Raw genomic sequence first — 27,538 nt, 5'->3', positions numbered from 1 at the left:
GCTCTGAGCCCCACTCCAGCACCCCAAGAGCACTTCTGCACCCCACTGGGCGCTCCCTTCCCTCCCCACTCCAGAGCCCCCTGCTAACACCAGGCCAGCAGCACCGAGAACAATAAATACTGTAATAAATAGAGAAAATCCTGTCATGTGGCACTGCTCCGGCAGCAGACGGTGTAGCCAGGGTCCTGGGGTACCTGCCGTGCTCCACTCTCCCCAGGGCCCCTCCAGCATGGGCATGCGTGGGTGCTCCTCTGCCTGTGACGAAGTCAGCCCTGTCCCGCAGAAGCACTAGATGTTGGGGACGGGGCATTCAGTGCTTGACAGTGCTGTCCCGGCGGCAGGTAAGCGTGGCTGTGTCCGGCTATACCCTCCCTCCCACTGGCTCGACGCTGAACCTGGCAGGGCTGGGGCTGCAGACAGAGCCAAGAGCCCTCCTCAAAGCTGGGGAGCACAAGGAGGGGGGCAGCCCCACAGCCAGGGCTGTGGGACAGGGGGCAGGTGGCAGGCTGGGGTATCCCAGGGCTCCTAGGGGTCAAGGTGGCCTTGGAGGCTCATCATGAGGACAGCACAGCAACCTTCAGCAGGTAGGACATGTTCCTGGAGGCCTGGGCTGGGGCCAGTGCCAGGACCACCTTGGGGCCCTTGCAGGCTGGAGAAGATGGGGAGGGTGAAGCCCTTTCCACGGTGGGCATGAGGAAAGGCTATTCTGGTGAGCAGCAAAGTGGCCCCAGAGACTCACAGAAGCCAAGGGGAGCTGTAGGTGGGCGGAAACCAGGGGTTAAATCAAACCACACCAGTAGGATGGGACAGTGTCACAGGCCCCAGTGGCCCTGGGCTCGTCGCTGGGGCCTGTGTCCCTGCCAGGTTTGAGGCTGGAGCCAGGGGCCTGTGTCCCTGCCAGGTTCGAGGCTGGAGCCAGGGGCCTGTGTCCCTGCCAGGTTCGAGGCTGGAGCCAGCGGCCAGTTCTCACACAGTCCTGTGACCCAGTGTGTGCAGACAAAGCGGCGTTTCGTGTCCTGCGTGGGGGGCGGGAAAGGCCCCGGCTCAGATGGGCTTGTACAGCAGCGTGGTGACGTACTTCTTCTTGTAGCGGTGCGTGGCACTGAGCACCATCACGCCATCCTGCGAGAGGCACAGCGTCAGCAGGTGGGAGAGCTCAGCACAGCCTGGCTGCGCCAACCCGGGAGTGGAGCACCCCCCAAGGCAGGTGTCAGGAAGAGGGCTCTGCGGGCTCAGGGAGCAGCCCCAGTCCATCCCTGCTGTCCCGAGTCTCAGCCCGAGCCAGCGAGACACGTCTAACACCCATGACAGGGAGCCAGGGCAGAGCAAGGGAAGGGTCTGGTACACAGCAGGAGAGCCCATGGCTCCTGCTCAACTCCACCACGCTGCAGGGAGGCAGCTGAAGGGAATTGTAAGGAACCTGCAACCTACGCCCCTGCACGTGCCACGCTTCACTGAGCAGCCGAGCTGTCTTCGCATGGGTCCTCCGATCCCTGCACCACCACCTCCATCCCCCAGCTGTCCAGGTTCTGCTCCCTGCAGGTGCTGCCAGCTCCCGGGAGCCACAGCAGCTCCCCTTCCCTCACCCAGCAGCCTTGCGGGACCTGCCCTTACCTTGATGGAGAGTGCATAGAGGTGATTGAGCATGACGTGGTTGGGTTCAGGCAGCAGTGCTGGGTCACACTAGGAGAAGAGGAGTGTCACAGGGGAACAGCAGAGCCCCGACCCCCCAGCCCCAGCCATCACAGGGAGCTGCCACCTCAGACAATCTGAGCTGCTGGCGTCTCTGGCTATTCTGAATAGGAACAGAGCTCAGCTAAGCACCAGGCAGAGCAAGGGGCCAAATCAGCATGGTTAATGGGAAAGGTGATGCTTTTCTCGGGCTCCCTGCAGACAGGGCTCCCCTTCCACCCCCAGTGTGGCTCTCTGTGTGCCACCAGTATGCTGGTACCCACCGAGATATTGGTGTCCTTGTTCAAGATGACCTGGAGGAGGTGAGGAGGGAGGATGGGTGGGGATTTGAAGCGCTCCTCAGGCCGGTATACGTACATCTCTTGGCCATAAGGTCCAGGTGGTGAGCTTGATAAGTCTAAAGAGAAGAGAAAGGAGGAGACATGAAATGGCTGAAGCAGGACTGGCAAGCACAGGGCAGCTCCCAAGAAGCTGAGAAGGACCCAGCAGGGTCTTTCAGGCACAAACATCTTCCACAAGCCATGGCCATGTATCCTATAGCAACAGCTCAGCCTTTTCACAGCAGAGTAAGCAGCCAGGTGAGCCCTGGGCATTTCCAAGCAGGGCTGTAAGCTGGTACGTGCACTGACAACACAAGCACCCTGTGGTATCCACCCCAAGACCCCTGCACACAGCTCACAGCACAGCTGGGTTCCTCTCCCTGTAGCAAGCAGCCAGCTTGCCCCAGAGCTGTACCCTTTGCAGCAGAGGCGCAGCATGCCTGCATGCTCTCGGTGCTGCAGAACTGCCTGACAAGCAGGTCCTGGAAAGGCCAAATGGGAAGTCTAGACTAAGCAGCTGCTCAACCCATGTAAGGGACCACAGGAGCTTGTGGTCACTGGAAGCTGGACTGGCTGTATCTCCTGGCCACATCTGACCTGATTATTTTGGAACAACCAGCACCCAGGAGGGCTCCACCCCCCTGGAACTGCTGCTGCTTGCTGGCTTCTTTCCAATGAAGTATCTCCTGCCCAGGTTGGGCAGGGATGTGGAGCTGAGCTATATCTGAGAGGGAGTTTGTACCAGGGATGGCAGGCCACACTCAGAGCATCCTGGACTAAAACACGACTGAGCTACCTGCCAGCATGACACACCAAGCCAGCACTGTTGGTGTCTGCATGGTAACCTAAGCTGCTGCTGTAAGACAAGTAGAGAGGGAGGTTTCCGATATGCTAGCACTAGTACAGATTACCTTGGCATGAAAACCAAGAGTGGCTGCTGAAAATAACCTGGATCCTGCTCTTGCCTAGCTTGTACCCCAGATCCGATGACTTACTCACAGTTGAGCAGAAAGGGCTGATGTTCCTGGCGTTCACCAGTCCGAAATGGCTGCCTCAGCCGCACACAGGCACTGACCCTGTTCTGGGACGGTGCTGGCACAAAACAACTTACACCAGCACAGCCCCTCCATAGAGACAAGGCCTCAGCTGTGGGCTGCTGAGGACATACTGCTGAACACTACCCTTCCTCGGGTGCAGGCCCACACCTCTGCTCAGGGGGCCTGTTCGCCCCCAGAGCAGCAAGTCTCAGAGCAGAGGAGGGGGAAAATAGCACATGCAAAGCTGTAATGCCACAAAAACTCACCCCGACCTGAGGTTTCTGAGCTCTCCAGGGAATCCACCTTCAAAGCATCGAACACCTCAAAGTCAGACTTCTTGACGTGAATCAGGTTGTTAATCGTCCCCATCTGACTGGTGACCACAGGCTGGAAAGAACTGAGGTAAGAGTCTTCCTATGTTCACCTCCAGTCGAAGCACACTCAATGCTTCCTAGATCCTCCCGGCCCAAGCTGTCTTTGTTGCGCCATTACCCGAGAGCACAGGTGGCCAGTGTCTAGCTCTGCTCTATGCTTGCAGATCTCTGCTGTTTACCCTGGGAGGATTACCCTTTACTCTCAGGCCCCTACACCACCTTGTATTTACATCCTCCATCCTGCTACATGCTGATGAGTAAGTGTCCTCTCCTTCCCATGCTGCTACTCTGTGATTCAGTTTGGAGGAGAACCTGCAAGTGAGTGCTGATCCCGTGGACCATTGTCCCATGTAGCCAATTCTCAATGGGACTTAATGGCCTCCTGGTGTTTCCCTCCCCACCAGCACCTCCCCAACACTCCCCCCTACAGCACGTCTAAGCCCAGAGGAACCAGCCTGTGAAAGGACTCAAAAGGATGGAGGTGCCCCTTTCGTTTTGGCAGATACCCTCTGCTCTTCCTGTTCCCCCTCTACTGCAGTTACATTATGTCTAGTCCCCTGAAGAAGATAAGATCTGCAGGGATAATGCTTTGAGTGTTACCTCAGATGGGTCATGGACCCACTGGCCATCCACAAAAAATTTGTACTGGTGCTCTCCTTCTGGGAGGTCCAGGATAGCAACAAAGTCGTTGTGGCTGTGCAGAGAGAACAGACATACAACAGCATTACCCTGTTAATGCTCTGAATGCTGCTTTTCCATGGGGTCCCAGAAAAGAGCACTTTTTCATGCACTGCCCAGCCCATCTACCCCAACACCTTCATGCAGGGTTAGGCTTGCTCATCGTCAGTGATATGAGGCACAGACACAACAGGCACGAGCGTTCAGAGTGCTAGTGTGGCTCAAATCCCTAGGAGTCTGGCTGCAAGAAGCACAGGAGGCAGTCCAGCCCTGCATGCCCAAAGAAAATCAACGTGACAGACACCCTGTGCAAGACACACTGGGGAGGACGCATGGGCAAAGCATCTAACCCTGTGCTGGCGCTGCGGGACGGGGGCAGCAAGCGTAGCAGCTCTGTTTGTGAAGCCTGCAATTGAGATAAACCCATTCCAGATGATTTGCTGGGATTAAGCCCAGAGTCCTACACAGTGTTGCCATGGAAATCACAGATGTATTGCAGAACAGTGAGAACATCATTAGGGCAGGAAGGCATGTGAGGGACAAACAAAACCCCGCTGGCAACAACACAACTAGGCATGGGGTAAGGCCACAGCCAAGGGAAGAGCTGATAACTTCCAGGAGATTGCCGCATACCTGGGCAAGGCTCTGCTGCCAGGACTAGCTGCTGCATGACATCCAGCTGGGCAAGCAAAGTGGCCCATCCTGTCCTGTCCCTCTGTTTCACAACTTCCCACCGCCACCGCAGCACCACCCAGGGAAGAAGCTGACTATGTATTTGTGCTCAGACCCTCCAGCTTGGGTAAACTGAGAAAAGCCAGGTGAGCAAAGGGAACAGCAACCAGCACAGAGAAGGGAAAACACTCCCTGCGATGGAGCAGAGGAGAACACAGAGTGACCTGAGGGACCGGCTACCTCTTGATGAGTGGGATCTTGGTGCTCCAGTTGTTGAAAGATCCGGAGATGAAGACCTCTTTGCCTCCATCAGCCCAGCGGATGACAGTGGGACGAGCCTGTTGGGATGGTTTCACTGACTCCTCCAGATCTGGCTGCCACGACACAAACTCCTTGTCCCCAGGAATCTGAGCAAAGAAAACCAGAGCCTGACTAAGACACAGAGACAACCGGAACCACGTTCACTTCCTTCTGGCCTCTACCAGCCCACCTGCACATCCCAGACAAGAGCATTACAGAGCTCCTTCAGCCTCCCAGCTCTCCACAGACCCCTCACATGGCTGGGAGCACAGCCCTGCACAGCCAGGTAGCTGAAGCCCCAACAAGGGCCCCAGAGGGTAGGACAGGGAAGGTAGTGGTTAGCCCCTACCTTGGAGTCATGGGAGCTGAAAACACTGGGGTCGTCGGTGCTGCCCACCATGATCTTATGTGGGTGCTCCTTGGTGGCGGCGGGGGCACCGGAGCCATCCGAGCGGTGGGACTTGGAGCCATGGCGCTCCCCAGACACTCGCTCGCTGGTGGTGTTCCCCATGACAGCTCAGTAGCCCCTGTGAGAGAGAAAGGACAGCAGTGTGCCTGCGCCCACGGGCTCCGGCAGTGAGGAGAGGAGCAAAGGCACCGTTTCCCACTGCTCTTTGCCAGAGGAGACTGACAGCAATCCTAAAAAAGGGCCCAAAGTTCATTCCCACTGCCAAGTTTGGGAGCTGAATGGGAATTTAACAAACAAGACAGCTTGACCTAATTATAGCCATATCCTTATGAACCATCACTCTAGTTAAGCTGGTAATTGTTACACTCCAAAACCAATACTAGTTACGCTGTGTCCCACAAAAGCCCTCAGCAACCAGCATAGTAGAGGGGCCAATGGGAAAAATAAAGCCAACCTTTACTGGCAAATCAATTGCTTGGCATTAACAGAGACTCCTTCACAGTCCCACCGTCAGGCTCTTCAGACAAATCCCCTACATCCAGCAAGAAAACAGCCGGAGAGTGAAAGTAGCAGCTGTTTAACAGCTCCCAACAAGTCTCCAAGAGCTCGTGGGCAGAAGAGAGGAGCCTTGTGCCTGGCAAAGGCGACAGGGAACATTTAAAGTGTCCGAGTGGAATCGCCCAGGCTGGAGCTTGGCCAAGGTGTGGGGCTAATGTCGTGGTGTCTGCAAAAAGCTCAGCTCTCGACAGCATTCACTGATGATTCACCAAGCAAGCCACCATGTCAGCTGCAGCACAGCTTGTTGTGACCCTAACAAGCAGCACCACCCTGAGCATTCCGGCATTTGCCTGGCCATCCGGAGGCACACGATGAGGGAAGGGCAATCCCAGCTGCCTCAGCGCCACTCTGCAGCTGGAGACGGGCTGTCATCCCCGATCTCACCCAGTGCAGAGAAGGCAAAACAGAAGAGCTGGCCATATGGCGCCAAGCCATGAACAAACGACACACCTCTTGGGACAAACAAAGCCACCACAAGCTACATGGGACTCTTTAGGCCTCACCCAGTTTCCAGCAGCTGAGATGAGATTGGGGTTCTTGCCCCCTTTCCAGGCTTATTTTGCAGCTTTCAGCTTACTGTGCTGATCACGGGCTCTGCAGGGCCAGGCAAGAGGACAGCCAGCCTTGCTTCATGCGCTTAGTTGTGACATTTGGAGATTTGTTTAGAAGATCAAGTTATACGAAGGGTGCCAGGCAAGGCTGCCAGCCAAAGCCAGGCTTTAGAACATTACGGAGCAATTACTGAAGTATTTCTTAAATCCTGAGGCCTAAAAGGCAGCTCGAGAGGACAGCTAACCCATACCCCCACCCCCTCTCAGTGAGGATCAAGTGTACCTGAAGATCCCGGTCAGATGAGCTGCACCACTTGCTCTGACATCTTCCCCCTCTGCCCTGGAGGAGGCTCCTGCCCCTGTGCCACTAGACCTGCTGTTGAGGAGCTTCTAGACCTGCTGTTGAGGAGCTTCTAGACCTGCTGTTGAGGAGCTTCTTCCCCCGTATCTCCGCTAAGGCTCCCTTACTTCTCATCTACAGGGAGGAAGGTAGGAAGGGCTGAACATCCTCTTGTACCAAGACAGACCTGAGAGATACGTGCAGGTGTTAACAGATGTGAGAGCTTCCCTTTCTCTTCTCTAAAAGGAATCCAGTCCCTCTGGCTATCCCTCACAGGTCACGCTCTCCCAATGCCTCCTGAGGTTTCTTCCAAGCAGCAGCTCCTTTCCGGCACAGACAAGACCATTCCACCTCCTGCATCGGGCCCACAGGCACCCTGCTGTGCTGGCATGTCAGCTCTTTGAGTATAGCCTGAGGTACTTGGCTTTACCAAATTAACTTCTACAGCTCAAACCCTCCTGTCTTCAGACAAGCCCTTGTAGCATGGCATGCTCTGATGTTGTGACACAAGTACATCCAAGTCGCTGATGGAAACGCTGCCCATACCAAACCCAAGCAAACTTTCGCAGCGTCTCAGCACGCCCGCTCCCCGTTTGGCAGCGAGCCGCTGCCAGCTGCAGTCTGCAGCAAGGTGGGTGCCTGCCTGCCGGATCACAAGGCCCCTTCGGTTTCAACCAGCCCCACCTCCCCACTTTGCTTCTGCAAAATGACAAGCAAAATACACCAGGTCCCCCTGAAATGTGCCATGCTTGCTGCCTCTCCCACCCGGCCAGTGACCCGCACTGGGAACCACCAGCAGCCGGCTTGAGAGGGTTTATTTTGGAGAGATGGGGGGCTCTGTCTCAGCACCCTCAGCTGCCCGCAGCCTGCTTGGCTGACACCTCCTAGTGCTGGAGTTACCCAGGGAAGCCGGATTCACCCGGACTCCCCCTCTTTCGGAGGGGGGAACCAGAGCTCAACCCTGAGGGTTGCCCTATGGTTAAGGGCATGAGGTGGGAAGCCGGGGAGAGGAAAGCCTCCCTCCCCCGGACTCGTGCCAAGCAGGACTCTGCGAAGCAACGGCGGTGGCAGGGCTGTCACGGCAGGCTCGGCCCACGGCCGCCCGCTCCCCTTCCCTGCCGGGTCACGGTGAAACGGCATCTCCCACGGCCCTGAGGAGAAGCGGGCGCAGCGGCAAGGGACAGGGCCCTCCTGAGGGGCTCCGAGCCGGCTGCAGGGCACGGCTGCGGTCAGCCACAAATGGGGGGGGGGGGGGGGGGCGGGGGGTCCAGGCCACCGTTACCCACCGCACTGTCACGCGTGGGGACGCTGTCACCCGTGCGGACGCCCAGCCAAGCCTCACCCACCGTCTCCCGCAGCAGCGCCCGGCTAAGCAACGCCCGGCCAGCTGCCACCCGCGGCCCGGCCAGCCGTGACACCCCGCCGTCACCCCCCGGCCCCGACCGCGGCCCCACCTGGCCGCCGCCGCCGCCCCGCTCTCCGCCTCCGTCCAAAATGGCGACACCCGCCACCGCCAGCCTCTGCGGGGCGCTCTGGCCCGCCCCCGCACGCCGCTCTATGGCCGCGCCCCCCCTCCCCCCCTCCCTCCTTCCCCGCGGACCCGCTTCCCCGCTGCCGGGCAGCCGCCATGTTTTTGGGGGGCGGCTTCGCCCATTGTTGTTAAGGGCGGCCGGCCTGGGGTGCGGACACGCCGGCTGAGGGCCGCGCGGCTTCATCCGCGCCGCAGCCGGCGGGCGGCCATGTCGGTTGAGGGCAGGGCGAGGGCTGAGGCCCGGGGGTGGAGGGGAAGGGGTCAGGGATGGCCGCGGGGGTGGGCTGCCAGGATGCGGGGTGGGCAGGCAGGCTGGCTGTGGGGTGGGCCGTGAGGTGAGGTGAGGTGAGCTGGCTGGCTAGGCGGTGAGCAGGCCGGCTGTAGGGTGCAAGTGGCCAGGGTGCTGCCCGTGGGCCGGCCAGGCCCTGCGTGGGCAGGACAGACGCCTCGGGATGGACACTGGAGACCGAGACAGCCCACGCAGTGTGGTCCCTGGTCCCCTCGGCATGGGGGACTCCCTCCGTGTCTCCTGACGTGGCGGCAGACCTAGCAAGAGACGACAGAAGCACCCAAGCCCATAAGAAAGGAAGAAGGTTGCCAGGAGGACCCGCGGCCTCCTTCATTTTAGGTTAACGAGGGAGCGAGACATAGACAAGGGTGGCCACAATCAAGCCGATGCTGAAGAAGACCTTGAAGATGTGGGGCATGGTGCTGGAGCGGGTAGGACAGTCCCTGGCTCTGGTTTGCAGAGGCCTGACCACACGTTGCTGCTGGGTGAGGATGGCCTCCCGGGCACCCACCCACTCGCCTGGGCCCCTCAGGCGGTACTGGTACGGTGTGCAGGGCCCGAAGGCCACCTCCAGCGCCAGCTTGGGGTCGGTGAGGAAGAGGGCGAGCAGGTTGGGCTTGACCCCCACCTGGCAGGCGAGCTCATCCATGTAGGGGATGTAATCCACTTGGATGGTGTGCCGCCGGCTCCTCACGTACCTGTGGGCAGGGAGGGCAGGTGGGTTTGTCACATGGGTGCTGGGGTAACAGTAGCTGGGGCAATGCCTGCACAGGGTCCTTACCGCTTGGCCATTTTCTCCTTGGTTTGTGCAATGTCAGCCAGCATGTCAGCGGATGGCGGCAGGTTCTGCAGCCCTGGGGAAGACGAGGCTGTAGCTGGAGGGGGGGCTGTGTTCCTGCCATGGTCTGGCTGGCTCTGCAGCCCAGCCTGGCCTCTGCTTGCACGTGAAAGCCTTTGGGGCTTCGGGGATGTGCCACCACATCAGGAGCAAAGAGGGAGGCATGGGCAAAGAAAGTAATGGCAGGAAAGGAAAGGGAGAAGGTGGTTTGCAGGCAATGGGGTCTGTTAGTGGCCCCCGCAAGAGAAGATGAGTGCAAGGCTCGTTGCAAAATGCAGCACTGGTTTTTGTCCCCATGGAGAAGCAAAAAGGATAAAAAGGTGAGTGGGGAGAGACAGCATACGAGGGTATGCCACCAGCTGAATAACTCAGGCTTGCCCTGGCTGGGGGAGCCCAGCTGCATCCCCTCAAACTGCCTCACTTACCCTTGAAGACACGGGTGGCCCAGCGACACTGGAGCTCAGAGATGGGCATGATGGCACCCAGAGGCTGGATGAGGCCGATGAAAGCCAGCGTCGGCTTCTCCAGGTCAGGGGGGAACATGAATTTGTAGAGGGGGATCTGGTTCTCTACCACCTTCACGCAGCCTTCGAGGAAGGGGAAGGAGAAGCTGTATCCTGTGGCGAAGACCACGGCGTCGATGTCTTCCCTGGTGCCATCCTCGAAGATGGCAGACGTCTCTGTGAACTCCTGGACGTTTGGCTTCACCAGCACCCTGCCTGAAATGATGCAGTTGGGCAGGTCGTCGTTGATGGTCGGGTGCTGGTCAAGGATCCTGGAAGGCACAGACAGACCTCGTGTGGGGCTTGGGCTGTGGGATGGGCAGCACAGGGGCATGTACCTGTGGTCCTGCCAGGGTGCTCACCGGTGCCGGGGCTGAAGGCCATAGAGTGCGTGGTCAAAGCGGGCATTCGACTTCCTCTCCAGGAAAAAATTGCTGGCATTTTGAGGCAGCAGGCTGTGGAGGAGCTGCATGAAGCGGCTGAGGTAGGAGAGGTCAAAGGGGTACCCGCCATCCGCCACCCGTTGCAGCACCCAGGTCCCACGCTTGGTGCTGAGGAAGACCTGGGAGGAAGGAGAGGAGAGGTGGTGCCATGGCAGCATCATTGGGACCAGGCTGGGCCCCCGCTGTCCTCCTTGGACAGGGATGCCAGCACAGCTGCTGGGACCACAACAGCCACCCCCATTGAGAGGGGATGGGGTGCTCATGGCTGGGTGCTGGAGTGAGGGGAGCCCACAGGGGATGGAGGGGGGTTGCTTGCTGCCCTCTGGGGTCCAAATAATAAGCACCCCAGCCCTGGCAGCTCTCCCAGCACACCTGCTTGGCTGTGTGGCTCAGCTCCACCGCAATGTCGATGCCTGAATTCCCGGTGCCAACCACAACCACCTGCTTCCCTGAAAAGGACTGCGGGCTCTTGTAGTCCCGGCTGTGCAGGTACCAGCCTTCAAACTTTTCCAGCCCTGGAAGAAAGAGGGAAGCTGTGCTGGGCAGGGATGTGGGTCAGGGGGTGGCTGTCTCCCTGCTTGGACTGCTGGTGTGTTTTGGGGACATGCTGAGACCAGCATGACCAACAGGAGCAATGGAGCACTGGGATGGTGCCCAGAGAGGTGGTGGCATCTCCAGCCTGGGAGATGCTCAGTGTGGCCCTGAGCATCCTGCTCTGGCTTTGGGGCTGGCCTGGCTTGGAGCAGGGCTTGGATTGGATACCTCCATGCTCCCATACCAAAATCCTTCTGCAGTTCCTGCTTGGTGCCAGGTGCTGGGGACAGAGGAGCAGCCAGGGTCTGTGCCATCCTGCCAGACCCTGGTGACAGCGTGCTCCAGCCTGTTCCCCACCGAAAGAGTGCTGACCTGAAGCCTTGCCGGGGAGCTGGAGAGCCCAGCGGGTGTGTGGCCAGCAGCTTGGGGAGCCTGTCTCTGGTGGGAGAGGTGAGCTGGCAGCAGTGACACCTGCCAGCAGTGCACTTTGGTCAGGTGCTGATGGCATGGCAAGAGCCTCCAAGGACAGACCATCAAGATGGGTGGGATAGCAACATGCTTGTGCAATCCCATTTGGTGCATTAACCTGTGGAGGGATTTTTGGCAGCAGCCAGAGCGGGGTGGGGGCTAAGCCAGCAAGGAGGGTGGTCCCAGGGGTGTCAGGGACCGGGCGAGTAGCCCATGGGGTGGTACCTGGGAAGGTGCTCAGCGGGAGGTGTGCCTCGGTGTGGTGCCCGGTGCACACCAGCACACCGTCGAAGACGGCCGCCTCCTGCTTCCCCTCGCTTTCAGTCACCACATCCCACTGGCCCGTGGCGGCGAAGTCGGGGCGCTTGGACACGCGGCACACGCTGGTCTGGGTGTGGGGGGCGGCAGGCGTCAGGCACCCCGTGCCTCCCAGCCCCGCCGCCGCCCCCCCCGGCTCCCCCCGGCTCTCACCCTGAAGCGGATGTGGCGGAGCAGGTCAAAGTGCTGGGCGTACATTCGGAAGTACTCCATGATCTTGGAGTTGTGCATGTAGTTGGGGAAGTCCTCGGGGATGGGGAAGTCGCTGAAGCACATCATCTCCTTGGAGGTGTTGATGATGACGGAGCGGTAGATGCTGGCGCGGCCCTCGTCGGGATGCTCCTGCGGGAGCAGGGCATGGCTCAGTGCTGGCCGGGGACCCCAGGGCTGCCTGCCTGCCCTGCCTGGCGCCTTGCCATGCCTGTGGGTGCAGGATTAAGCCACAGTTGGTTGTAGCACCTGTCCCTGCTCCCAGCACCCTCCCACGGGTGCGACTGCCCACCCCACAAAATGGAAGAGGAAGCTCTGGGTTGGTGGGGGCCATGCAGGGGTGCCAGCGAGTTATAGCAGGGGTCTTGTGCCTCAGTTTCCCCACTCCCACCCCTGGCCCCTATGATGCGGCATGTTTCCAAAGCTGCCTGTGGAGCCGTTGCCCCGGTTGCCACATCCTGTCTCACCGGTTGCTGAGCTGGCTCCTGCACTTCCAGCTGCGTGGCCGTTCTTGCTTGCTGGGTCTCTGCCCCGGCAGCTGGGTGCTGCTGCCCTGGCTCTGCTCCAGCAGCCCCATTTCTGACCCACCATAGGCAGAACCAGTGGACTGTAACCAAGTCACCCCAAACCCCACGCTGGCATGGTGTGGTGTGTCCCCTGCTCGGCTCTCCCACATGCGTATCAGGGCGTGGTGGAAAGGCTTTCTTCTTGTCGGCCGGTCCCCGGGGGAAAAGTCAGCAGCCTCATTAGGTGGGGGCAGAAATGAGCTCTGGGGCTTCCCCCATAGCAGGGAGGGTCAAGGCACAGAGGAGGCAGCACTTGGTGCCTCTGTGTGGGCAAGCGGCACAGAAGCAGGGGGAAAAGCAACGAGGACTTCTAGGGATGGGCTGGGCAGGACAGGGAGTGGGACAGCCAGTGGGGTCAGATGGGACCAGGATGAGTAGGAAAGGGCTGGAGAGGACCAAGAGCAAAACAGCAGGGGAAGGGATGGATGAGACCAAGAAGGGAGAGATGGGAAGGAGGAAGGCTGAGCTGAGGGAGCAAGCCCTGGGGTAAGGTCCTTGGGGAGGGTCGATCCTGCTGCTGCTGGGAAGAAGACCGGTCCCATGTGGCCAGCACACCAGCTGGCACCACGGGCACCTCCCGCTGCCGTAGCAGTTTATCTTTCTTTTGGTTTTCCTTGGAAACCTGCCTGCTGCATGCATGCAAAGCAGGGGAACAGTACTTCATCAGCTGCCAACAACCGATCCCAATCCCATCTGTCCTGCTGCTGCAGGGCAGGCTGGCATGGCACAGGGCTTACCTCAAAGCGCCAGAGCCCCCCGATGTCCCCACTCCTCTCGAAGCAGGTGGGTACCAGCCCCTCATCCAGGCAGCATTTCAGGGCGCACAGGCCAGAGGCACCGGCACCGATGATGGCTACTCTCCGGGCAGCCATGTCCTGCAGTGCAGTGGTGGCAGGGATGCAGGCGAAGCTTCAGCCTGGGGCAAAACACGCTCGGAGGGGTGCAGAGCCTGGCAGGTCACACCGGGGGGATGTGTGGTGCTGCTCGGTTGGGGATGGCAGTCCCCATGCTTCCCATGGGTGACTGAGGTCAGGTGGGGTGTCACAAGATGCGTTTCTTCCAGACATGATCTACAGGTTCTCCCTGCTGCCTTGCCACACCTCCTGCCCACGCCTGCCCTCTCCAAGGGGCTTTTTAAGTTCTGTAAGTGCTTAACGATGCTGACGCAGCCCTGGGACATCCTGGGCACAGGGGATGAGATGTTGCTGTGCTCCAGATTTTGACAGGTCATGGTGTGGAAAACAAAACCGGGGGGATGCTCAGGGCACTGGTGGCTGGCAGCTGTGCCAGACCTGGCTTGTGATGGCCTGGACCCCCTGTCACCGCTCCAGGTCCCCTACCCACCCAGCCATCCTCTGGAGGGTCTGCGTGCAGGTGATGAGGGTGGCACTGTGCTGTGCCGCTGTGACCACCATGACTCGCTCCAGCGGTACACGCCCTGGGCGAGGCCATTTTGCTGTGGATACGCACATGTGCATGCATGTGCATGCAAGTGTGTGCACACAGCCTGTGCTGCTGCGGAGCTGGAGCTGCGCCGCTGGCATGAGGCCAACTCAAACCCATGTGTGTGTCCCCAGCTTGCAGGGCGACGTGGTAGTGTCAGTGATGGGACGGACGCCTGGCTCTGTTTAACATGCTTTTATCCAGTTAGGAATTCTGCTGTGCCTTTGCTACTTAGCTCTCATGTGAGCGTGCCAGTGGTGGCTCACATGGATTATAGGCGACAGGAAAGCTGGTACGTCCCTGCTGCATCTAAAGCGCTGCCTGAGGGGTGACTGGAGTTTATCCTGCATGTGGGCAGGTTTCCTTGTCCGTCCCTGGCAGCAGCTCCCTGGAAAGAGTTGCAGAACAGGCACTGAGGCATTATTTCAGCAGCCAGGGAGGCTCCACGCACCCAGAGCTTGCAGTGTGGCCACAGTGGGGCTGTGCAGGGCAGGAGGAGGGCTCCTGCCAGCACTGGGATGCACAAGCTGCTGCAGGGCATGGGGTGGCTGGCCAGCTCCCTGGCACATCACAAAGCCTCCCTTCTCGCACTTGTAGGGCACCTACAAGTAAGCAAAAATGATGGCGAGGATGGCCATAGCCCCAACCAGCTTGAAGAAGAAGGGCATGGCAGGTCCTGATGCTTGCTCCTCCACAGGCCGTGTCTGCAGGGGCTTGATGATACGCTGCTGCTGGGTGAGGATGGCCTCCCTGGCGCCTGCCCACTTGCCCGGGCCCTGCAGGCGGTACTGGTACGGTGTGCAGGGCCCGAAGGCCACCTCCAGCGCCAGCTTGGGGTCGGTGAGGAAGAGGGCAAGCAGGTTGGGCTTGACCCCCACCTGGCAGGCGAGTTCGTCCATGTAGGGGATGTAATCCACTTGGATGGTGTGCCGCCGGCTCCTCACGTACCTGTGGGCAGGGAGGGCAGGTGGGTGCTGGTGGCAGAGCCGGCAGATGCCCCCATACACCAGCAAGGTGGTATTGGATGGACTGCCATCAGGTAGGATCAGCAGGATGGGGGTAGCGTGGCCGAGCACATCTCTGCCATCTGTTGGCATGGCCAAATGTGCCAGGACGCAGCCACCGGACAGGACGGGTGCCCACAAGTAGCCGTGCCCAAACCAGCCCCCTCCCTGTTCCCAGGCAGGGTCTTACTGCTTTGCCATCGCTTCTCTCTTCTGCTTGATGTCAGCCTCCATGTCGTGCCGTTGGGGCAGCTTGTTCAGCCCTAGGGAGGATGAGCCACAGCATGGGGGTGCTGCACCCTGCTGTTGACAGTGGCCATTGCGGTGCTGCCCTTGCCTGGGTGCTGTACCCCCACCAGCACCACCGTGGCAGGTGTTCTGGCACCAGAGGCATGTCCAAGCCCCTCAGGATGGGAAGGAGCAGCCTGTGGGGCTCATGGCACAGATGTCCCTGTGCCACTGGGGCAAAAGCTTGGTTCACCACGACAGCTGCAAGGTGGCCATGCCATTGCCCGTGGCCAGGATGGCACAGCCAGATGCTGCCTCCCGAACATGGCTGGGCACCATTTGCCCTGGGTCTTGGGGTGCAGGCTTGGGCTGCAGCCATAGGGGAGCTTTGCCTCACTTACCCTTGAAGACACGGGTGGCCCAGCGACACTGGAGCTCAGAGATGGGCATGATGGCACCCAGAGGCTGGATGAGGCCGATGAAAGCCAGCGTCGGCTTCTCCAGGTCAGGGGGGAACATGAATTTGTAGAGGGGGATCTGGTTCTCTACCACCTTCACGCAGCCTTCGAGGAAGGGGAAGGAGAAGCTGTATCCTGTGGCGAAGACCACGGCGTCGATGTCTTCCCTGGTGCCATCCTCGAAGATGGCAGACATCTCCGTGAACTCCTGGACGTTTGGCTTCACCAGCACCCTGCCTGAAATGATGCGGTTGGGCAGGTCGTCGTTGATGGTCGGGTGCTGGTCGAAGACCCTGGAAGGCACAAGGAGCCATCAGGGTGCTGGGGTGGGGTGTCCCTGCTCCATGTTCTGCTCCAGCCACTGCTCCCTGCTCTGGGGATGCTTGTCTCCAGGGGTGCTCAGCCCCAGGGATGCTCATCACAGTGGATCTGGTCCCCCAGGGATGCTCGGCAGCTGCCACTGCAATGGTGCCACCAAGGGTCCCTGGAAGGAGCAGCAGTGGCTCCCTTGAGCATTGCCTGAGCACAACACAGCTATTAACCAGGTTTCCAGGGCTAGTGCCTTGGTCCTAGCCCAGGCAGAGGGAGCATGGAAACGGCTGAGTGGGGCTGGACACGGGGGGGAGGCAGAGGGTCCCTCCTGGGCAGAGGGAGTGTTTGCTGGCACCTGTGCTTTGGCTTCAGTCCGTAGTGCGAGTGGTCGAATCTCATGTTCAGCTGCTTCTCCATGAAGCTGCTCACCATGGACACGCTCAGCAGCTTCTTCAGGAATGTCTTCATGCGGGTGGTGAAGACGATGTCTATGGGGTAGCCCTGATCTCCAACGCGGTTGAGGATCCACGCTCCCCGGCGGGTGCTGAGGAAGACCTGGGCAGGGAAGTAAGCATTGCCTCATGAACACTGTGACAGTCCTGGGGGGCTGCCCTGGGAGGGACATGTCCTTGCCCCAGGATTGCTGCTCTTCGTGCTGCCCAAGTGCTAGGCAAAGACCCCGAGGGCAGAGAGAGCAGGTGGTCAGCAACTAGCAGAAAGGGGTAGGGAAGAGCCACAGGGGCAGCCCCAGCGTGGGGCTCGGGGATGGGTATCTGTACGGGATTGAGTCTTGACTGTCACCACTGTCTGGTGGCTGGGATTGGCAGGTGCCAGCTCTGCCAAATACAGCTGAGTGCAGGACAGAGCAGTGGCTGTGCCAGTGCCTTGGTCCTGGTGTCCTCGTGGAGCCAGCAGTGTCCCATGGGGGGCTGCCCTGCCCACAGGGACCCCACTCCTGCTGCTTACCTGCTTGGCCGTTTGGCTGATCTCCACGGCCAGGTCCGACCCTGAATTCCCGATACCAATGACAACGACCCTCTTGTCTGTGAAATCCCGAGCGTCCTTGTAGTCTCGGCTGTGGAGGTAGCAGCCCTTGAACTTCTCGATTCCTGTGGGCAGGGAGGAGGGATGCTTGGCTTTCTGGCGTTGGTCTGGAGGGTCACCTCCTCAAAAACTGAAGTGGGGACGCTCCCTGGCCCTGCCAGACCACTCCTGGGGAGTGTGGGAGCGCTCCTGGAGCTGAAGCAAGGCAGGGAAATGCTGGGGCTGGGAGGAAGAGCAGCAGGGAGAATAGGGACTGCCACGGCTGAGCTTTCTGGGGTCTCTCCTTGTGCTGGGGTGTGGGGCGGTACCTGGGAAGGTGCTCAGCGGGAGGTGTGCCTCGGTGTGGTGCCCGGTGCACACCAGCACACCGTCGAAGACGGCCGCCTCCTGCTTCCCCTCGCTTTCAGTCACCACATCCCACTGGCCCGTGGCGGCGAAGTCGGGGCGCTTGGACACGCGGCACACGCTGGTCTGGGTGTGGGGGGCGGCAGGCGTCAGGCACCCCGTGCCTCCCAGCCCCGCCGCCGCCCCCCCCGGCTCCCCCCGGCTCTCACCCTGAAGCGGATGTGGCGGAGCAGGTCAAAGTGCTGGGCGTACATTCGGAAGTACTCCATGATCTTGGAGTTGTGCATGTAGTTGGGGAAGTCCTCGGGGATGGGGAAGTCGCTGAAGCACATCATCTCCTTGGAGGTGTTGATGATGACGGAGCGGTAGATGCTGGCGCGGCCCTCCTCGGGATGCTCCTGCGGGAGCAGGGCATGGCTCGGTGCTGGCCGGGGCAGTGATGGGGAGGGGTGGCCGGGGCTGGTGTGGTGGCCCTTTGCTTGGCCCCCCTGCCCTCAGCCTTGCCCCCAGGACCCTGCTGTGGCTGGCTGTGTGCCGCCCCACCAGCCGCTACTGATCCCTGGCTGCCACAGTGCTGAACCCCAGGCAGACGTGTGGCTGTCAGCCTTTACCTCAAACCTCCAGAGCCCGCCGATGTCCCCGGTCCTCTCGAAGCAGATGGGCTCCAGCCCCTCTTGCAGGCAGGCTTTGATGGCGCACAATCCGCTGCTGCCCCCTCCGATGATGGCCACCTTCTTCGCCATGCTGCCCTCCACCACCGGGTCTCTGCCTGGGGACAGTGCCGGAGAGTGGGGCTGAGAAGCGAGGGGTGCAGCTGTGCCAAATTTTGGCCCTGTGCACCAAAGAGGTTCCAAGTCGAGAGGCAGCCCCCAAAAAGTTTGTCTGGGGCTGCGAGGCAACTGCTATCCCCACCCCAGCAGGGACCTGGCCAGTTCTGGGGTTTTATACCATCATGGTGTTGCCTCTGGGTGCCATGGGGAGAAATGCTACCCAGTGCCAGGGAGCCACAAAATCTCCCTGCCTACACCAAGTCCCAGCGATGGATGCGTGTGGGAGTGCCGTGCCCTGCCGCGGGGACGGATGGCTCCCTCCCAGGTGGGTGACGGCCCCTCCGCCTGCCCTTTGCCCTCTCCCTTCCCCCCAGGGAGAGCCCTGTCGCGTCTCAACCGACCTGCGGCCATGGGAGCGGCAGCCAGGGAAGGCCGGCGGATGGCGGGGAGCCACGCGAGGGTCTCTGTTGGGTTGCCCCGACCCGTGACGCCGAACGATGGCCTGGCTTTATGGTGCGCAGCAGTGGTGAGCGGAGCCTCCCCCTCCGTCACTCCTCCCACGCAGCCGGGGAGAGGAAGCCAGCACCCAGCTGGCTCCCGGCTGCCTGCTTGGCTTTTCCGGCAGCGGCTCTCGCCACAGCCTCGGACGGTGGGGTAAGGAGCCGTCCCAGGCGCCTTGCTGGGCACCCCCATGTAGGGACACTATAGGGACATGGGCTCGCAGGAGGGGCAGAGACGAAGCCAGTCCCTGTGGTGTGCATGCTGGGTAAACAAATGCTGCTGTGAACTTTTACCTCTGCGACTATCAGGATCAGCCCAACCCTGTTTATGCTGGTACCCACAGACACACACAGCTCCGGCTGCTCTGGTGGCGCCTGGCACCCGTGTCCCCTGTGCCCCTGGGCTGGGCATGTTGGCACAGCATCCCCATAGCCACAGCTCGTTCCTGGGCTGTCAGAGTTCCGGGGCCAGTGGGATCCCGGCGCGAGGAGTACTGCGCTGCCAGGGTATCGCTGGTGCCAAGGTGATGGGACCGGTTAGGAAAAGGCTCTCCCTGGCAGCAGGAGGCACAGACCAGGTGGCTTGGGAGCACGCTGCTGGCTCCCAGCACACTTGCAGCCAGACAGCCCCTGGGGACTGCAGGAAAAATTTACTCCTCCATGTCTGGGGAGCTTCGTCCCAGAGCTGAGCAAGGCTCAGGGCTGCGGAGGGGCCAAGCTCTGCAGCTGGAATGGTTTTAATCTTCTAAAACTCATAGTATGTTTACAGTAAGTGTAATAATGCTCTTTTTGTCCCTCGCTGTTGGCAAGGGCTGATCTCTGCCTGGAGCAGAGGCACCAAGCTGCCAACCCACACTCTGTGCCTGCCTGTTGAAAAGCATCAAAAGCATCTCTTACCAGACACGGGGATCGGCACTGGGACGGTGAGGAGGCAGCACTGGCAGTGCTACCCTCCCTGCTCTGCTCTCAGCTGGCTTCTGGCTCTTTTGCAAGCTTTGCAGGGACTGCCCAAGGGCAACAGGTACAGTGGACTTCTCCCAGCTCTCAACCCTGCCGCCGTGCTATGAAACCTCTGTGCACCTTGCCTTCGAATTTGCCCTTCTCTCTTGGCAGCTACAAGAGGCTGCACAGCCCTGGACTTTACCCCACTGTGTTTGGGCTCACGGCCTGGCTGAACTGCGCCATCAGGCACAGGGGACTGTGGAAGTGCACCAGGGTCAAGCCATGGGCATTTCAGTCAAGACCAGCTTGTTGATGTCTGTGGGAAAGCCATGGTCCCCCATGCCTGGCAAGTACCCAGGATGTAGAGTGTGGTATGCAGCGCGTGCAGAGACATCTGCTCAGGGCTTCTGCAGTGGGCAGAGGTGCCGTGAGACAAACCGAGCGAAGCACCAGTCTCCTCCTTCCTATCAGCAGGCTGGCACCTGTGCTTGGAGAACCAATGACAAGCATAAGAGGAGACCAAAAGTCTTGCTGGCAGAGGTGGGGAGAAACACAGCAGAGGTGAGAGGGTGGTTAGTTGGTGCTTCTCAGCCTGTTACAGAGGCTCCTTATGGCCCCCTCCTGCCAAGGACAAGTAGTCCTCTATGGAAAGACAGGGTACCAGGGTAGGAGAGCCAGCCTGCCTGGAGCACAGGGAGCTGTGGTGGTGGTTGCCACAGCCAGGGCCTTTTGCGGCAGGAGGTACAGGTAAGGCTCAGCTCCTGGGGCTGCCCAGCAGCCTGGGTGAGGGTGAAATGCTGGCTGCTGGGCTATGGGGAAGGGGCTTGCTCTGCAGTATGCTGTCAGCAGCACTGGTAACATGCCGACAAACACGAATTGCTCTGAATGCACTGTATCCCCCAGGAGACTGAAAATCCTGTGGAGCAGAAAAGGAGATATGAAGCTCTGCACAAGGGTTTCAGGAGCAGGCTGCTGCTGGGACCTGCTTCCCATTACCCGCTGTCTTTGAGATGGTATGGATGGACCAAACCCTCGGTTGCACCATCCTTTCCCCATGGCACCGGGAGCCAGGTGCCTGTGTCCTCATTGCTTAAAGTCTGGCCTCAGTAACTGAATTGAGAGCAATAGGGAAGAGATGCTTTGTTTAGGAAGGCAGAGCTCTTTATAAACCTGAGGACAGACCCCAGCGAGTCCCCTCCAGGCAGTTGTTATGGAGCAGGCTTTGCAGGGCGTGCTCACGACAGCAACACGATCAGTGTATTTACAGCGTACAGATACGTGGGCAATTGCAGAGAAATATCTGCAGAGCCACAGCTACCACATACACCACTAATACAGCAGGTACCCAGCAAGAGCATGCAGATTCACAGTATCAGCAGTCAGCTGCCAGATGAATGTGCAGAGCCCTCCCCAGGCTCTGCAAGGACTGTTTTTTTCATGGAAGAACAGAGAGTGCAGCTGCTTGGCCAGTGCACACCCTGCCTGACAGCCCATTGGGAGGGCAAGAGAGCACCAAATGTCTAAGTGTGGGCCCAGGAGCCCAAGACCGCTAGTGTTGAAGTCTTGGCTGGATAGATGGATGGGGTCTAGGATGTGAGTTCAAGTCCCAGTATCCCCTTCCCTGTGCGTGCTTAGAAAACCAGGTGCACGCCCTCCTCCTTTGGGAGAGACCCAGCCATCAATGGCTCCAGAGCGCAAAGAGGGCAGGTGCGCTGAGAGGGGACAGCCAGCAGTGCTCCACCACGCTGTACAGCGCGTAACCCAGCAGCAAACCAAAGAGCACATCTGTCATGTTGTGCCTGCCCAGCATGACCCTTGAAATGCTGACGATGAGAGCCCAGAGCACCACGAGGACCCGGAGCGGGACGGCGAGCACGAGGTGGCGCAGAATGAAGCGGCAGACCAGGGCAGCTCTGGTGGCGTGGCCTGACGGAAAGGAGTACTTGTCCACCGAGATGGTGACGAACATGTCCATCTTGTTGTGGGTGGGCCGTGGCCGCTTGACAAGCCCTTTCACCACTGCTACCAGCACAAGATCCAGCAGCAATGCTAGGAGACAGTAACAATGAGTGAGCAAGGTTTGTTTTTTGTGTGGTTCCCCCTGCCTCTGAAAACAAGGCAAGAATCAAAGCAAAGCCATTAGCTAAGAAGAAAGTAGTTGGCTACAAAAACCTGCCAAGGTTTGTATCCCATGGCTACAATACCCAGGTAGGGAGAGCACGGCACTCATCCAGCACTTGGCCTTCTCCAGCATGAGCACATCTTCAGTCTCTGCTCTTGCTGCACACAGCCCTCATGCAACACCAGACCTTCTGCCCACCAGAGCCAACAACAGGGCTCTGCCTGGCTTGCACCCAAGGGCTTTTCTTTCTGCGTAAAATCTGATCTCACCATGACTCAGGGCTCAAACTGACTCTTAATCTGAAGGCAACAGAGGGGTTAATATTCCCCACAACCCCCTTCCTGACAGCTCTTGCTGACTCAGCATTGCTTTGCCTACCCTCTTGGCTGAGGGTCAAACTGACCTGGGTGAATGATCAGCCCACTTCAACCACCCGGCCGTAGCTCAGTGTGCGGGGCTCTGAGCTTGTGTGGTGCCAGGGCTCCTGCAGCCTGGCTTCTCCCTGCTGCTGGGGGAATTAACGCCAGAAAGTTAACCACACTTTTGTTTTCAAATAATAAAAATATTTTTTAATAAAGCATGATTTAAATAACGGTGGCTTGTCCCCAGAGAGCTAAAGGCTGTTGCAGTAGAAGTCAGAGGCAAAGCACCCGAGAGAAGTGTTCAGCCAGTATTTGGCAAGAGCAGCTTCTCATGTAGGGCAGAGGGTGCCTTCTCCATCCCCACTAGCTTGGCTAGCACAGTGCTCACAGCCAGGGCTACTTCCTCCAAGAAAGTCTTGTGAGAATCTGACTTCTGCTTGTCCTAAGGCTCGTTTCTGGACACCAAATCTTTCAGTCACTTCAGTTCATTCCCTTTGGTTAATCATTTAAGAACAAATATTTTTTTTTTTTCTCCCACAGGCAAACCTAGTTCACTTGGTTTATCTCTTTTAACGTATGGTTTGGGAGATTCAGCTTGGACGTCAGGGAACACTCCTTTTCCACATGGCTGCTGCAACCCTGGGACAGGGCTCCAGACAGGGGGGTGACTCTGGCCCAGAGCATTGAGGGCCAGACAAAGCCCTCATGCTGTGAGAGACCTCCTCAGAGCAAAGGTTAGACTGGAGGCCTCCAGGTCCCGTCCCACAGCTCTGCTCTGGGACTCTAATTTAACTATGTGCTGTCAGATGAAAAAGATGCACAAACCCATGTGAACCATGTGTTTCCTGCCAAGCAAATTTCAATTCAAGTGATAAGTGTGAGATACCAATTATCTGCAACTTAATAGAAGACTAAGAACTAGGAACCTGTTGCTGGAGTCTGTTGCTCTGGAGCTACTACAGTTTCTAAATGAGCAATAATGAAGAATCTAAGTATGCCTAATAGGACAGGATGCTGGGGGCGGGGGGAATATTACATCACGCAAGATTAAAATGTGTGCTTTAAACCAAGTTTCCTCACTGGCTTATACAGATCAATCTGTGCAGGTACTGACTGCACGGAGCCCAAGGGTGCAGGTGTCTGTGTGCCAGAGCAGCTTTTTCAGGGAATGGGCTGGTGTCTCAACACTAGGCAGCTGAACCTGGAATGCGCTGTTCTGATAAGCTAAAGGACTAAAAGAGAAGCTCCCTGAAAGCTTTGTGCAAGTGCGGGAGCAATTTAGCGGTCAGGAGTTTCACGCTGTGTGGTTGGAGCTGTGACAGATGATCCATACCCCCGCCCCCACGCCCTCCCGCCGCAGGGTTACTTGCTCTGGTACCAGGCACTCCAGATGAGCCTGCACCAGTTACTCAAAATCAGCTGGCTCCCTTGGGGCCGTAGGAGGCTGAGGTTTACTCGGCTCTGCCCCGTCCTTCAGGTCCCATCCTCCCCCCTCGGCTCAGGCCAGCCCCTGCCCGTAGAGCCTTTTGGTGAGCCCCCAGCCTCACCGAAGAGCAGGTTGAGCAGCACCTCCCTGGCCGCGGAGCTGTCGCTCTGGCAGAGCCCGTAGAAGGTGCCGAGCAGCCAGGGGACGCCGTGCCCCGAAATCTCGATGACCTTCATGAGGGGACGTGCGCTGCCCCAGGCCGAGCCCTCTCCAGCGCAGACACCCAGGCGCTTGGAGGCCCAGAGGTCGATGGCGAGCAGGGAGCTGAGGGCGATGCCCAGGAAGGAGGGGTTCAGCTTCATGCAGTCCTCCTCGGGCAGCGGGGCCGCGGCGGAGCTGCCCGGCTCCTTGCGGCGCGACGGGCTGTCCGGGGCGCCGGGGCTGCGCTGGCTGACGAGGGACAGGAACTCCAGGCGGCTGCTGCCGCTGCCGGTGCGTCGCTCGCGGCTGCTCCGCGGGCTCGGCATGGCGAGAGGAGGCTGGCCTGGGAGAGGTCGGGGCTGGTCACCGGCTGCCGGGCCTGCTCTGGCAAGGGGACCCGGGCGAGCCGCCCTGGAGGCCCCGTGCCGCCCCCCTGCCAGGGCCTGCTTCTCCCCCTCCCCGCAACCTCCTACGGGCCCCGCTGCCTGCAAGCCCCGGGCCTGTCCCCGCGCGTCCCGCCACCGCACCTCCGGGGCCCAGCTCCCCCCTTCCCGGTGTCTCTCCGGTGCCCGGGTCCCGCCCTGCTTCCCCGGTACCAGGAGCGGTCCCGGCGCGGCCCCGCTTCCTCTTCCGCCGCCCCCCGTGACGCAGCCGGTTGCCATGGAGCCACGACGCCCCCCCCCCCGGGGCGGGGCTGCGGCGCCCCCTGGCGGCGGGGAGGTCCCTCCCCTTCCCTCCTCCCTCCCGCCACGCCCCGGGGCGGGGATCCGTGGGCACGCCCCTCCTCCCTCCTCCCGCCCCCCCCCCCCCCCCTCCCCCGCCGCGCACGTGCCCGCCCCGGCCGGCGTACGGCAGCCGGCGAGGGCCGCAAGAGGCGCGGCGGCGGCGGCGGCGCCTTCGCCCTGCCGGCGCCGGTGCGGGCGCCGGTGCGCGGGCGGCGATGCTCGGCGGGCGGGCGGCGGCGGGGGGACGGGCCGCCCCCCCGGCCCCGCGGCTCGGCGGAGGCGGCGGCGGGTGACGACGGCTCGTCGTCGGCGGCGATGGGGTGCCTGCAGAGCGTGGCCTGCAAGGCGCGGGTGCGTCGGGAGCAGATCGTGGTGTCGGACGTGTCGGCCACCATCGAGCCGGCGGCCACCGCCATCGAGGAGAGCTCGCCGGTGGTGCTGCGGTACCGCACGCCCTACTTCCGCGCCTCGGCCCGCGTCCTCATGCCGCCCATCGCCCGGCGGCACACCTGGGTGGTGGGCTGGATCCAGGCCTGCAACCACATGGAGTTCTACAACACCTACAGCGACCTCGGCGTGTGAGCACCGGCGCCGCCGACACCGGCACCCCGCCACCCGCACCGGGCTGGGGGGGGGGGGGGTGGGGGGGGACGGCACCCGGCACCGCAACGAACCGGGGCGGGGGGGGGGTGGGGTGGGAACGGAGGCCGTGCGGCGGGCACCGGGTACGTCACCGGCACCCCAGGAGCCGGCGCGGGCGCTGAGCTCCCCGGCACCGGGCGTCGCACCCCCACCCCGTGCCTGCAACCTTCCCGCTCCCAGCACCGGCACCGGCCCCTTCAGACCCGAGGCCCGGGCAGCGGCCGCTCCTCTCGTCCCACAGCCCGGCTCCCGCTCCGGCCGGCTGGCCCGAAGCTCCCTCGTTCGAGGGCTTTGCGGCCGCCGTTCGTAGCGTTTCTCCTGCCTCTGGGTTGCGAGCGCCGGCGCTGCTGTGGGGGATTTGCCCCCTCGGCCTTGCGTTAAAAGGGGGAAGCTTTGCAGCGCTCGGCAGAAATGGCTGCTGGAGACCAGCTTTTGCCAAGGCCGAGGGCGCGGGTGACGCGGGGAGGGATGCCGAGGGGCAAAGCTGTTGACCGTGGCGCTGTGTCGTCTGCCCCCGTTTGAAAGGGGTGATGCGTGAGTTGGGCTGGAGATGGCCAGAGGGGTCTGTCCCGCAGCTCACCGGCGGGCTCCTGCCGCCGGTGCCCTGTGGTGCCGGCACGGGACGGCAGGCAGGGCAGGGGAGCAGCGGGTCCTCATCCTGCCTGCCCGCATCCTTGCGTCACGACAGGTTCGCCTGCACGTGGCACTGGAGCGCTGGGGGACGTTGGAGCAAGCGGAGGCCGTCGCTTGTCAGGGGGATGGCGGCCGTGTGTCCCCCTGTCACTCGCAGGCAGCTCCAGAGCCCAGATGCATCTGAAGCCAGAGCTCGGACTCGGTGGCAGGCTTCACCGAAGCTCCCTGCTTGTAATTGCCACGTGGCGATTGTCTCCCTTGCTGTAGCCGCGCGGTGTTGCTAACGTGGTCGGCAGCCAACATTTGGGCTGGAATTCCCCCCCCCCCCCCCCCCCCCCCCCCGCCAGCCATATTGCAGGGATTTCATCGCACCAGTGGCAGGCGTAATTGTGGTATTTAATTATTGTACGTGCCTCTGTGCAGGCGTGTGTATTTAGAGGCATAAAAATCACAGACTTTTATCGCAGGAGGGGGCTGCTGACAGGCTTGGCCAATGCTGTGGTCGTGGTGCTGCAGCCGGTGGATGGGGAAGGCTGTTCTCCAGTGCGGGAGCTGATTAAGGAGAGAGTGACCCCAGAGAGACTCAGCAATGAGTTTTGGCCCACTTGGTTTGATGGCAGGTTAATTAAAATAGTGTTGTGCTGGCAGAGCAAAGGCTTCAGCTGGCCGTGAGGGACTCGGCGAAGGAACCGAAGCCAAATTTGTTCTCGAAGGAGGTCCTTGAGAGCTTGCTGCAGGCTGGGCGAGGGTCCCCATGCTGCTTGCCTCCCCGTCTCTCACTGGGCACTGTCGCTGCCATTTCCCTGCTAACCTGGCCTTTCTCTTCCTGTTCACTAGGTCAAGCTGGGAGCTGCCCGACCTGCGAGAAGGAAGAGTAAAAGCCATCAGCGATTCAGATGGCGTGAGCTACCCCTGGTATGGAAACACCACAGAAACTGTGACCCTGGTTGGGCCCACTAACAAGATCTCCAGGTTCTCGGTGAGCATGAATGACAATTTCTACCCCAGTGTGACATGGGCTGTCCCTGTGAGCAACAGTAACGTGCCGCTGCTGACCAGGATTAAAAGGGACCAGAGCTTTACCACGTGGCTGGTGGCCATGAACACCACCACCAAGGAAAAGATCATCCTGCAGACTATAAAGTGGAGGATGCGAGTGGACATTGAGGTTGATCCCATGCAGCTCCTGGGGCAGCGGGCACGGCTGGTGGGAAGGACTCAGCAGGAGCAGCCCCGGATCCTCAGCAGGATGGAGCCCATCCCACCAAACGCACTAGTGAAACCCAATGCCAACGATGCCCAAGTCCTCATGTGGAGACCCAAGCGAGGCCAGCCTATAGTCGTGATACCTCCCAAGTAAAGTGGCGCCGGGGCGCGCGTGTGAGGACCTAGGTGCTGTCAGCCTGCTGCAAATGAACGGGGTTTCTGAGCCAAAGCAGACCTCTTGGCTTCTCCTGCCTTTGTAGCTGTGGTTGGAAACGTGGCTCCTCCTTAGTCAGAAAGAGAGTCCGGCTGGCAGAGGGGCGCAGAAGAGGGATCGCTGAGATGGAGGATTTCCCAGGAAGCGGAATCGAGTACTTCTAGGGGCTTGTGGCTGGCAAAGAGGCTGTCTGACCTAAACGACTCGTCTTTCCTTGCAGGGCAATGCAAGGAGCGTGAGTGTGATCGAACCGTGCCTGTGGCAAATGCTGCTTTCCACCCAACTGGAGGTAGAAGTGGAGACCGTGCCTGCTGGATGTGGAGGGCTCCT

General features: G+C 60.3%; 4 protein-coding genes across 16 annotated transcripts; 1 reads left to right on the top strand and 3 right to left on the bottom strand.

Annotated features, from left to right (window-relative positions):
* Positions 1-128: 128 nt before the first annotated feature.
* PRKAB2 (protein kinase AMP-activated non-catalytic subunit beta 2) lies at positions 129-10,094 on the bottom strand. Of its 5 annotated transcripts, none has more exons than XM_049809411.1 (9): positions 8,386-8,431; positions 6,875-7,066; positions 5,423-5,600; positions 5,014-5,180; positions 4,024-4,117; positions 3,322-3,436; positions 1,956-2,089; positions 1,615-1,683; positions 129-1,122 (listed from the first exon to the last, which is right to left on the bottom strand). In XM_049809411.1, the coding sequence occupies exons 3-9, from the start codon at positions 5,582-5,584 to the stop codon at positions 1,045-1,047; spliced, it is 819 nt and encodes a 272-aa protein (XP_049665368.1). In that variant the 5' UTR covers positions 5,585-5,600; positions 6,875-7,066; positions 8,386-8,431; the 3' UTR covers positions 129-1,044. The 5 variants fall into 5 exon arrangements, with proteins under 5 accessions (XP_049665368.1, XP_049665366.1, XP_049665365.1 ...); XM_049809406.1 differs by having other exon boundaries at positions 130-1,122; positions 3,316-3,436; positions 8,386-8,429; XM_049809409.1 differs by lacking the exons at positions 6,875-7,066; positions 8,386-8,431 and adding an exon at positions 10,015-10,094 and having other exon boundaries at positions 3,316-3,436.
* Positions 8,540-20,821, bottom strand: LOC126042370 (flavin-containing monooxygenase 5-like). 8 transcript variants are annotated; one of them, XM_049809398.1, is made up of 10 exons: positions 18,637-20,821; positions 18,077-18,297; positions 17,675-17,863; positions 17,429-17,591; positions 17,043-17,185; positions 16,432-16,631; positions 15,708-16,057; positions 15,269-15,341; positions 14,953-15,022; positions 8,923-9,379 (listed from the first exon to the last, which is right to left on the bottom strand). In XM_049809398.1, the coding sequence occupies exons 1-10, from the start codon at positions 18,926-18,928 to the stop codon at positions 9,092-9,094; spliced, it is 1,989 nt and encodes a 662-aa protein (XP_049665355.1). In that variant the 5' UTR covers positions 18,929-20,821; the 3' UTR covers positions 8,923-9,091. The 8 variants fall into 8 exon arrangements, with proteins under 8 accessions (XP_049665359.1, XP_049665355.1, XP_049665357.1 ...); XM_049809400.1 differs by having other exon boundaries at positions 18,077-18,234; XM_049809405.1 differs by having other exon boundaries at positions 18,077-18,230; positions 18,637-18,736.
* Positions 20,822-20,912: 91 nt separating this feature from the next.
* Positions 20,913-24,415, bottom strand: PLPP6 (phospholipid phosphatase 6). 2 transcript variants are annotated; one of them, XM_049809413.1, is made up of 3 exons: positions 24,316-24,415; positions 23,709-24,131; positions 20,913-21,726 (listed from the first exon to the last, which is right to left on the bottom strand). In XM_049809413.1, exons 2-3 carry the CDS (start codon positions 24,112-24,114, stop codon positions 21,356-21,358), a joined length of 777 nt encoding a protein of 258 aa, XP_049665370.1. In that variant the 5' UTR covers positions 24,115-24,131; positions 24,316-24,415; the 3' UTR covers positions 20,913-21,355. The 2 variants fall into 2 exon arrangements, with proteins under 2 accessions (XP_049665370.1, XP_049665371.1); XM_049809414.1 differs by having other exon boundaries at positions 24,385-24,410.
* A 343-nt stretch (positions 24,416-24,758) lies between these two features.
* Positions 24,759-27,538, top strand: FAM78B (family with sequence similarity 78 member B). The gene is made up of 2 exons (XM_049809412.1): positions 24,759-25,091; positions 26,626-27,538. Exons 1-2 carry the CDS (start codon positions 24,829-24,831, stop codon positions 27,146-27,148), a joined length of 786 nt encoding a protein of 261 aa, XP_049665369.1. The 5' UTR covers positions 24,759-24,828; the 3' UTR covers positions 27,149-27,538.

Source organism: Accipiter gentilis, chromosome 8 (assembly GCF_929443795.1).
Source record: "Accipiter gentilis chromosome 8, bAccGen1.1, whole genome shotgun sequence".
NCBI classification, from domain to species: Eukaryota; Metazoa; Chordata; class Aves; order Accipitriformes; family Accipitridae; genus Astur; species Astur gentilis.
This window is presented reverse-complemented; position numbering and strand designations above follow the sequence as displayed.

What these genes read in the sequence shown, in the direction of transcription:
- FAM78B (XM_049809412.1), top strand. Translation starts at nt 24,829, where the DNA reads ATGGGGTGCCTGCAGAGCGTGGCCTGCAAGGCGCGGGTGCGTCGGGAG. An exon ending in ACCTACAGCGACCTCGGCGT is followed by an intron (nt 25,092 to 26,625) that starts GTGAGCACCGGC and finishes CCTGTTCACTAG; the next exon opens with GTCAAGCTGGGAGCTGCCCG.
- PRKAB2 (XM_049809409.1), bottom strand. Translation starts at nt 5,584, where the DNA reads ATGGGGAACACCACCAGCGAGCGAGTGTCTGGGGAGCGCCATGGCTCC. An exon ending in TCAGCTCCCATGACTCCAAG is followed by an intron (nt 5,181 to 5,422) that starts GTAGGGGCTAAC and finishes TTCTTTGCTCAG; the next exon opens with ATTCCTGGGGACAAGGAGTT. An exon ending in AAGATCCCACTCATCAAGAG is followed by an intron (nt 4,118 to 5,013) that starts GTAGCCGGTCCC and finishes CTCTCTGCACAG; the next exon opens with CCACAACGACTTTGTTGCTA.
- PLPP6 (XM_049809413.1), bottom strand. Translation starts at nt 24,114, where the DNA reads ATGCCGAGCCCGCGGAGCAGCCGCGAGCGACGCACCGGCAGCGGCAGC. An exon ending in GCTGCTCAACCTGCTCTTCG is followed by an intron (nt 21,727 to 23,708) that starts GTGAGGCTGGGG and finishes ACTGTCTCCTAG; the next exon opens with CATTGCTGCTGGATCTTGTG.
- LOC126042370 (XM_049809398.1), bottom strand. Translation starts at nt 18,928, where the DNA reads ATGGGGGTGCCCAGCAAGGCGCCTGGGACGGCTCCTTACCCCACCGTC. An exon ending in TCCGCCACATCCGCTTCAGG is followed by an intron (nt 17,592 to 17,674) that starts GTGAGAGCCGGG and finishes CCCCACACCCAG; the next exon opens with ACCAGCGTGTGCCGCGTGTC. An exon ending in CCCGCTGAGCACCTTCCCAG is followed by an intron (nt 17,186 to 17,428) that starts GTACCGCCCCAC and finishes CCCTGCCCACAG; the next exon opens with GAATCGAGAAGTTCAAGGGC.